Genomic DNA, 9,757 nt, shown 5'->3' with positions numbered 1-9,757 from the left:
GTTTATAATCATATTGATTATTAATTTTAATGAATACCAATTACAATAAAATACTAATGTCGAAACAAAAAATAAAATAAATAACAACAATATAAAATTTGAATTTATGTATAAATGTTTTTATTGTTTATTAATTTAATAATTAAAATTTACATAACATAACAATAACCACAATATTATCACAGAAAATTAAAAAAAAAAACTGTGTCTTATTTATTAATTTAAAAATTAACAAAAATATAATATTATTCATTAATTTTAATAATTATTAAAAATATAAAATATTATATTCTAATAAATAATAAAAAGAATAATATATACATACTAACAACATAAGAATAGAAAAAAACAACAACATAAGATTAATTTAAAAAAAATTGTTATTAATTATATTTTTTAGGTTTAATTACTCTGTTGGTCCCTATAGTTTTACCAAATTTTTAATTAGGTCCCTATACTTTTTTTCCTTTCAATTGGATCCCTACACTACTATAATTTTGTAATTAAGTCCTTCCTAGTGTAAAAAATATTAGAGTTAACTGAATATTTATTCGCAAATTGAAGGTATTTATAATTAAAGACTTAATTAAATCTTTGACCGCATGCATTCCGGTAAAAATATTATGTTAATTTTAACATTTTTAACATGAAAAGGACGTAATTACAAAATTAAAAGCAGTGTAGGGACCCAATTGAATGGAAAAAAAGTATAGGGACCTAATTAAAAATTTGGTGAAACTATAGGGACCAACAGAGTAATTAAACCTATTTTTTATTCATATTAACATTTAATAATACATTTAAATTAATATTATCCAAATAAATAATAAAAAATTATTAAAGTAATGTTAACCAAATAAATATTAATAAATTAATCAAAAATAATAAACTTACATAATTAGAATGTCCTAAATAATTGATAATATAATCTTCTGAAGACGTATAATTATGCACCATTTTAAATGTTCTAATCTCACTCTCAACCCTAAAACTAACTTATCACTCTCAACCCAATGAATGAAATAAAATAAACACCAACCCTGCGTTTTAAGCTTTTCCTCTCAACTATGGGGTACTACATGAAATGAACATGAAGCCCCAAGCCCCACCCCTCAGATTTTATACACCGCGGTACAAACCCTCACAACCCTTACCATAAATGATGCTTGTTCCCGGAGCACGGCCTGTCTCTTGCATGAAGACTAGGGGTATAATTGGTTCGATTTGGTTCGGTTTTGGACCGAAAACCAACCGAACCAACCTGATCAGTTCTACAATGATGCCAACCATTCGGTTGGCTGCTGTTTGAACAACCGAACCGAACCAAACCGAACCAACAGCGATTTGGTTCGGTCGGTTTTTTCGGTTTTTTTTACACCTAATGATCAGAATTTAAATTATCATAAAATAAAGTTTAAAACCTTCAATAAACTATAATAACAAAAGTATATCACATTCAAATTCAATATAAATTCAACTTAATTAAACATAAAACAAAGACAACTAAAAATGCTAGCAAAACAACAAAAATAAACACATTTTAAACCGAAACAGTCACTTTAAAACAAATAAAAACCAAACAGCCACCATGCTTAATCTGAATCCACACTAGACTCATCATCATCTTCTTCGGTTGGTGCAATTTCTACAAAAATAAAACAAAAAATCAATATAGATTATAAACATAATATATATTATAAATTATAAATATAAACCATGAAAGGAACTACAAATTTCTTTTTTGCATACCTAATTCAAGTTTCTCAAACTCTTCAATAAGCTCCTCAACAACATTTTATATAAACATAACAATAAAAAATTAGCATTTTAACTCATCAATAGCACCAAAAGTATTGTTTCCAGCAACAAATTTAGCATTCAAACTTGTGAAATATATTCATTATATGCAGCCATATTATATGCTGACATATAAAATCAACCATCAAGCATACACTGAACATGTTTTCTATATATATATATATATATATATATATATATATATATATATATATATATTGGCTCATTTGCTATACTGCCCTGGCATTGTGTGAAATTCCTAAATCTATATAAATTCCACCCACTACAAGAAACGTCGTTAAAATTGACGGCCAAATCGGCGGCTTAGCCATCGATAATATTGAAATTCGACGGCAAAATAGACAGTGCAGTTGGTCGCTATAAAGCCTGTCGATTTTTCAAAATGCTAATAAAATCGACGGCTTTCATGGCCGTCGATAATAATTTAATAAAATCGACGTTAGTTCCGTCTGTAATATGGGTGTGAGAATTTTACATTCTTAATAAAATCGACAACATTGCCGTCGATATTTCTATTTAAAATCGACGTCCTCTTTGTCGATAATTGATTCAATAAAATCGATAGCCTTTGTGTCGATATTTAACTCAATAAAATCAACAACACTTTTGTCTATAATATGTTTAATAAAATCGACATCAGAGCCGTCGATATGTGCTTGAATAAAATCGACATCTTTGTCGTCGATTTAATTATTTAGATTTGTCTATTTTAACTAATAAAAGCGACGGCAAAGCTGTCGATATGTGCTTGAATAAAATCGACATCTTTGTCGTCGATTTAATTTTGTCTATTTTAACTTTTAAAAGCGACAACTTTGCCGTCGATTTTAATAGTTATATATTTTATTTTTTTTTCTATTTGAAAAATAGTAAACCGTTAATACAAATAAACTTTTAAATATAAAAATAAAATTTAAACAGAATATTAGATAACAAAACAAATAAACTTTTAAATATAAAAATAAAATTTATACTAAATATAGATAATGAGTTTACAAACTTATCAAAATAATAAATAACCCTCTAACATAAAGACTCAAGACAAGATAAATAACTAAACTTAGAGTTATATTCGTTTAAATTGCAATCTACTAATAATATAAAATATTCAAAGTAAAGTAATTAAATAACCTACTCATACTCGTCTAAATAATCATCTGAGTCATCAAAATTGTCAGAATCATCCTCCCTTTGAGAACTCTGTGGTTGTCCTGGTCGCTGCAGAATAGGTGGGAGTTTTCTACCTGGGGCTGGGGCTGTGCTTTTCTGAGAGCTTGGGAAAGTAAAAGGAGGAGGTGGGGGAACACGTGATCCAGAACTACTAGGACCCATGGCTCTCACATACTCAGTCAAACTGCTCAACTGATGACTAAATTGATCCATCTGTGAGTTACTGGTGTTGAGATCCTCACGCAAGGATTCAACAGTCTGTTGCCACTCTCTTTTCTCCCTTTGGTAGCGGTCTTCAAGCTCTCTATATTTAGCGGCATGTTGTTCAACTTCCCTATTGAGTATTATGATTCGTTCTCTAAGATCCAAAACATCAGCGCTGGTGGTCGTGGTTGGCCCATCAACTCGAGGCCGCACCATGGAAGAGTCCCTTACCTCACCCATGCCATATACCCTACCTCTTCGTTTTCCACCCACTGTCTCAATCCATATGCTTTCTTCAGAGACAGGCGGTGGATCAATTACACCAGCCTCTATAGCAGTCTGCCGCTCTTGCTCAGCCTGAAACATACGCTCTTGAAATATATCCTATAATGAACAAAAATGATTGATAAATTACTATAAGTATCAATAATGCATAACAATTAGATAACAAAATAGTTACAATTAATAAAGGTAAGTTACCTTTGTCTTTCGGGAGTGTTCATCAACCCATTGAGTCCTATCCTCTTTGCGAGTATGAGTGTGCTCAAAAAACTCATCCATACGTGATGGTCTTCCAAGTGAATGATTCTACATAATGTAACCAAATTATCAACAAATATGGGATGTGGCTGAAAATTTAGTATGAAAGTATATTCTTTAAAATTAAAGTTATTCAATTGATTCCTTACTTTTTTATGAATAACCTAACATAGGTAGCCTTATATTCTATATTTTTATCAACAAATATGGGATGTGGCTGAAAAATTAGTATGAGTGTTGGCTGCCATCATGTTCCTTATCCTTTTCTAGTTTTTTTGGTAAATTGTATCCTTTTATAATGTTTGGCAAATAATTGTGCTGTACCTGATGTTGGCAAATTATAATATAAAAAATGTCAGACTGCATTGAGCACTATGGTTGATCTGCATATGTAAGGTTGTTATGGAGTATCTTATTCCTAATTAGTGACAAATCTTATAAAGACATGGAACATATATATAATAAATTAAATAAAATATAACAAAATACAAGTGTATGTGTACCTGTGTTGAACATGATAATATTGTCTTATATTTTTATCTACTCATTATATTTAATTAGTGATCACTATCCAGGTGGTTGTTATAGATTTTTTGTGTGTGTATGTGTGAAACATAAAAGCAGTGTAGTATTAGAATTTAACGAATTTGATTCAACTGAAAGAAATTATGATAATTAAGGAATATGTGTAAATGAAAATTCTAATACACTACTATGCACCTTTTCACATTTATATATAATATATTATTTGAAGATGAACTTATTAAGGTGAATGGGATGAGACAAGTTGGAATCAAAACAGATTATAAATTGAATTCATAATTTCATATTATTACTACTAGGATGTACTTTCATAATAAAATGAAAATTCTAATAAACTATTATTTTGGGATGTACTTTTATTCTAAATTATTATCATTCTGATTTAATGATTGGTTTTATCTATCGTTAATGTTCAAATTATATGTGTATATGAACAACTCTAAAAAGGAAAAAAGATTAATTTAGTGTACTACTACTACTTTTGCATAGCTAGCAAGGTCAACCAGCTACTTTTCTTCTCCAAAACCTAAAGAAGGGCTCAATATTTGATCTTTAGAAGCTCTCCAATGGCAGTATATTAAGAAACCAGTCAAAAGAAGCCACACATAGACAATCAAAACTTCACAAATATTGAAAATGCACATAAAATTTTGAATCTGTATAAAATTCTATATTTTTGCAATTGTCACCATTCACAGAACAGCAAATATCATAGTAAAGATTGTCTATAAACAAATTACCAAGCGTAACCTTGCTTCTGGAAAGGTGGTGCCTCCTGCAGTGTGAAGGGAAGTACCTCGAGTCGATTTCCTGGCAGCTGTATTTCTCGCCTGTAATTGTCTATAGGCATCAGTGTCCCAACGTCTCATCAATTCACCGATAACTTCTGGTGGGATCCAATATGGACGGGCACCTTTTTTGCGAATGGCATGGAGCATACCTCACAAGCGCTTGGCAGCCCTAAACCTCCAAGCTTGATAGATATCATCCTCTTCCGTATCAATAATGTCAAAGCATTTCTATTTTAAAAAAATCCCCTTCCGTATCAATAATGAGACTTAGGTATGGTAGTTTTAATCATTGGAATAAAAAAAAATCACATTTTACAATATCACTTAAAATAAATGTTAAAATTGTTGAGACAAAAACACTGCCAAAGTAACTAGTAAGTATACTACTAGTAGTATATCACATACCATAAAAGCTAAGATTACTTTTTTAGTGATAGAAGAAGAAAAGCTCTATATATATATATATATATATATATATATATATATATATATATATATATATATATATATATATATATATATATATTGCTATCACAATTCAAATCTCTCTGACAATCCAATCCTTAAGGACATAGCCAATTCAAGACACAAGAGTGTGCCTCAGGTGCTTGCATTCCAATCATGTAATATTTATCGGATACACAAACCGTTGAAACAAAGTAATATTTAGCACATAGTACTATTAAATATTAAAGTGAAATTAAGCTTTCAAAAAAGAGAATATTATTAAGATGATGAGATGAGATGAGATGAGTTTCATCACATCAAATAATTATTAAATATGTATAATTATTATTATTAATTTCTCCTCTGCATGTGTCATTTAATAAGAAAGATAGATGCAGATAGATGGTTAAATATGAATGGCAGATGAGATCAGATGAGAGTAGTGTGATAAAGCTACAAAATTAGAGAGAATATAAGACCCATAGTTTCAAGACTCATTACTGGTTATCAACTCATACTCCATAACCTGATTAATCATTAAGTAACTGAGAGAATAACTAATCAACAAAAACAGAATTAGAAAGTTTTACAGACCTGTAAGTGTTAGCATCAAGAGATTCAAATGTTTGCAACGCCCTCATGTTCAACACGGCCGCAATACCACTAGGCTGCCTTAGAAATTCGCTTATGTGGTATTTCTTACCTCCAACGCCATCATTATAATCAGGCAGCTTAATTCTCTCCGATTTCGCGGCTGATAAATTTGCTCTCTTTACATTTGAACCAGAGGAATCCTCTGCAATTACTTTGATAATAGTTTTCTTCCTAGAAGCCCTTTTTTAACACAAAAATATTAACAACCATTAACAAAGATCACACAGTTTATGGAACAAAATTTATCAGAAAAAAGGGGAAATAACGATGCTATAATAACAAAAAATGCATGGTAGCACTAAAATAACGATGCTATAATAACAAAACCCTTCTCACGTAGTCACCTTCGACATATACAAAAAATGCATACCTATTTAATAAAATTAAACAAGAAAGGAAGACAAATTGAAATCAAATAGAGAAGCTACGCAGAAGTAATACATGGTAGCACTGAAATAAAGATATGTAAAGCGCATATAATTAGTGCTTGTTACTTGTTAGAGGGACACGTGACAGAGGCAGAGACTGGCCTATTATTCTTGCTTCTCCATGCGAATTTAATGTTACTGATATGAAGAAAACACTTCCCCCATATACAGACCTGTGGTATGAGAAAGAAAGTTAAAATTCTTTGCTTTAAACTAAAAAAAACAAGCAGGGTGAGTTTCTTATTAAACATCCACTAACTTTGATGGTTAGCTAGTATAATGGTATTGTTACATAGTCTTAGAATTTGCATCAAAATATTGAGAATTTCATTTTTTTTTATCTTAAGAATAGGAGTTGCATTTTGTGGCATCTATTGCATCTTTTGGTATGCTACAAACTTCTGAATGTTAAAAGTAAAGAGAACAAAAAGTAAAATAGACTTTTATCAGCATTCAACAACATGGTGTGTAATAATTATGTTTTTGAATAAGAAAAAAAAAGAAAAAAAAGCAAAAAATTTGAATCATTACTGCACACAAATCAGGAAGTTAAGCAAATTTTGACCATCTTATAGCATTCAACATTCTGCACAAAGCATTGGAGATGATTGGAATATTTGCAAAGAAGACAACATTATATCTCAACTATGTAACAGACTTGAAAGCATAAAAATTGATATGTTTCCAATAGCAACGGAAAGCGACCTTTTTCTTTCTCAACAAACATCAGAAAGATTGAAATAATTTAATGATAAAATGCCAGGATCTAGTAACAAGACACCTAAAAAAAACTATATAAAAACAGTTTCCCATTTTCTATCATTAACTATTTCTAATGGCAATAAGCTCAACAACCTGAGTTGTTCATGCTATTAGCCTAGATAAATTGTAACAAATACACCCATGATGAAGTGCAGCAGTGCAGCAGAGTATTATACTAATATTTCTGAAGCTGAAACACCACAACTTCGCAAGACAAGGACACATCTGTGTTCATCCATCCTAATTTGTTTTCCACACAGATTACAGAAAGTGAAAACCACATCGTAGTGTATAACCATCAATCCTGTACCCTCTATAGAGTAGTAGCATTTCATAATTTCATTAATTATTAGGCTGTGTTTGGTTTAGTTTGGTGTTTCCAAATCATAAAAACAGAATTTGATATAGGAGATATAAAATGATTAAATATATAATATTTAATCATTAAAACAGTAAGTAAATTCCAAATGAGAATATATTCTCCCCGACTTTCTCCTTTATCTGTGTTTCTTAGCCTCTATATCCCTGTAGCAAATACAGAATCTAAACACACGTTGTTGTTGTAAGTTTTTCAAACACATCACATCAAAAGCAACACAAAATCTACCTACATACACAGATAGATACAGAGAGAGAATCAAAGAATATTTGCTAACCAAATTGAAAACTTAAACTTAATCAAGAGAGAGCTATTAGCCTACTAATATTTAGTATTTACTAGTGGATCTAACTACTGTGCATGCTAGTTTTTGGGTCAAAATCTTAAATTCCTAGCACATTTTTAGCAAAATATCAACAACTGAGATAACTGCAACAATTATTGGGTGTTCAGTTCAGCATTACAAATTCCCTCCCTCCATATGTTTTGTTAATCAATAAACAAACTAAATTAAAAATCTAAATTTAAAACCTAATTACTAAATCATCCATTAAAAACCAATCAACAAACTAATTATCTAAAATATGAAACCTCAAATCAACAAATTAATTAGCTAAGTAGGGGAGCAGGGGAGTAGGGAAGAATCCAAACACAAGCAGGGGAGCAGGTAACTCACCCTCACCAGGCCATTGGATAAGCACAAGCTAGCAGCGACAGTAAGTAGAACCAGCGACAATGGCGAAGGGAACTTCGGAACCAGCGACGATAAGGGTTTTCAAATTACATGCTCCTGCCTGTCATCCTTGACAACATTCAATTCTTATCAAATGCATGTTCAATCGAATAACTTATGAATAAACCCTAAACAAAGAAGAAAGAATGGAAACTGACCCTCGCTGGAGTTCTACCTCGCTGAAAACCCTTGGTTTGAGTAAGGTGTCGGAGTAGGGTTTATGGTTGAGAGAGAGTGTGTGTTGAGGAGCGCCGGCGAAGCAACCGTGACAGAGCGGCGATGGCAGTGGAGAATGACGCGGGTTGGTGCTGAAATGGGGGTTTTGGGGTAAAAGGAAATTGTGTTTCTGAATTCTCTGGACGCGGGAAGTGTTTTGGGTAAGTGTTTTTTAATGATAAAAATCGACGGCAGATTTGTCGATTTTAAATTAAAAACAATCGACACTCCATGCATCTATTTTATATATTAAATCTATACCGTTTCCTTGGTTTTAGAAAATGATCTAGACCGTTAAAATTTATCGACGGCAATTGTTGTCGATATTTTAATTAATAAAATCGACACCGCTTTCGTCGATTTTAAAATAAAATTATTTTCAGCCCCAAGTTCGTCGATAATGTGACGATAATATTATGTATCATAATATTATCGACGACCTGGCCGTCGATTTTAATATTTTATTTTTAATTATTTTTTTCTAGCAATATCGACAGCAAGCCGTCGATAAATATCGACGGCAGAAATAGCCGTCGATTTTTAGCGTCGAAAAAAACGTTTTTTCTAGTAGTGACCTAAGCCCGTGGTACTTGAGTTAGACATAGTTACAAACAATTAAATTTGACAAGCAAGCTATGCTTCCTAACTAGTATATTCGGATGGTACAAAGGAACATTCAAGAATTATTACATAAAACTGGTGTTTACTGCCAAGATCAATGCAAAGACAGTAGGATGTTGTTATTTGCATCCTTGTTGCTATTCACTATACATCTTCAATATAAACATTTAGTAAGCTTGCTAGGAACCTACAAACTACCAACATTTACCTTGAGAATTACAAGTAAAACATGGTATTTGCAATATACTATAGATTGTACCTAGTAAAATACTAGTTAACCTCCAACTCAAACAAAGACAGCTAATATGGTAAACTCATCAACAATCAATTAATTATCAGTTGTGACGCTACTCAAAACCCACAAATCAGACCCCACAAAGATGCTAACCTTAACCCATCTCAATCATATTCTAAAGCAAGATTTCAATATTTCATGGGATTTCAATCACTC

General features: G+C 31.3%; 1 protein-coding gene across 3 annotated transcripts; it reads right to left on the bottom strand.

The window, feature by feature from the left end:
• Nucleotides 1-2,765: 2,765 nt before the first annotated feature.
• Nucleotides 2,766-8,872, bottom strand: LOC112777146 (uncharacterized). 3 transcript variants are annotated; one of them, XM_025821441.3, is made up of 7 exons: nucleotides 8,628-8,872; nucleotides 8,413-8,538; nucleotides 6,662-6,768; nucleotides 6,108-6,347; nucleotides 5,016-5,294; nucleotides 3,673-3,780; nucleotides 2,766-3,576 (listed from the first exon to the last, which is right to left on the bottom strand). In XM_025821441.3, exons 5-7 carry the CDS (start codon nucleotides 5,211-5,213, stop codon nucleotides 2,950-2,952), a joined length of 933 nt encoding a protein of 310 aa, XP_025677226.1. In that variant the 5' UTR covers nucleotides 5,214-5,294; nucleotides 6,108-6,347; nucleotides 6,662-6,768; nucleotides 8,413-8,538; nucleotides 8,628-8,872; the 3' UTR covers nucleotides 2,766-2,949. The 3 variants fall into 3 exon arrangements, with proteins under 3 accessions (XP_025677226.1, XP_025677228.1, XP_025677227.1); XM_025821443.3 differs by having other exon boundaries at nucleotides 8,645-8,828; XM_025821442.3 differs by having other exon boundaries at nucleotides 8,413-8,530; nucleotides 8,628-8,827.
• Nucleotides 8,873-9,757: the final 885 nt, after the last annotated feature.

The sequence above is a fragment of the Arachis hypogaea genome, chromosome 19 (assembly GCF_003086295.3).
Source record: "Arachis hypogaea cultivar Tifrunner chromosome 19, arahy.Tifrunner.gnm2.J5K5, whole genome shotgun sequence".
NCBI lineage: Eukaryota > Viridiplantae > Streptophyta > Magnoliopsida > Fabales > Fabaceae > Arachis > Arachis hypogaea.
The sequence above is the reverse complement of the archived record's forward strand: the minus strand, read 5'-3'. Positions and strand labels throughout refer to the sequence as shown.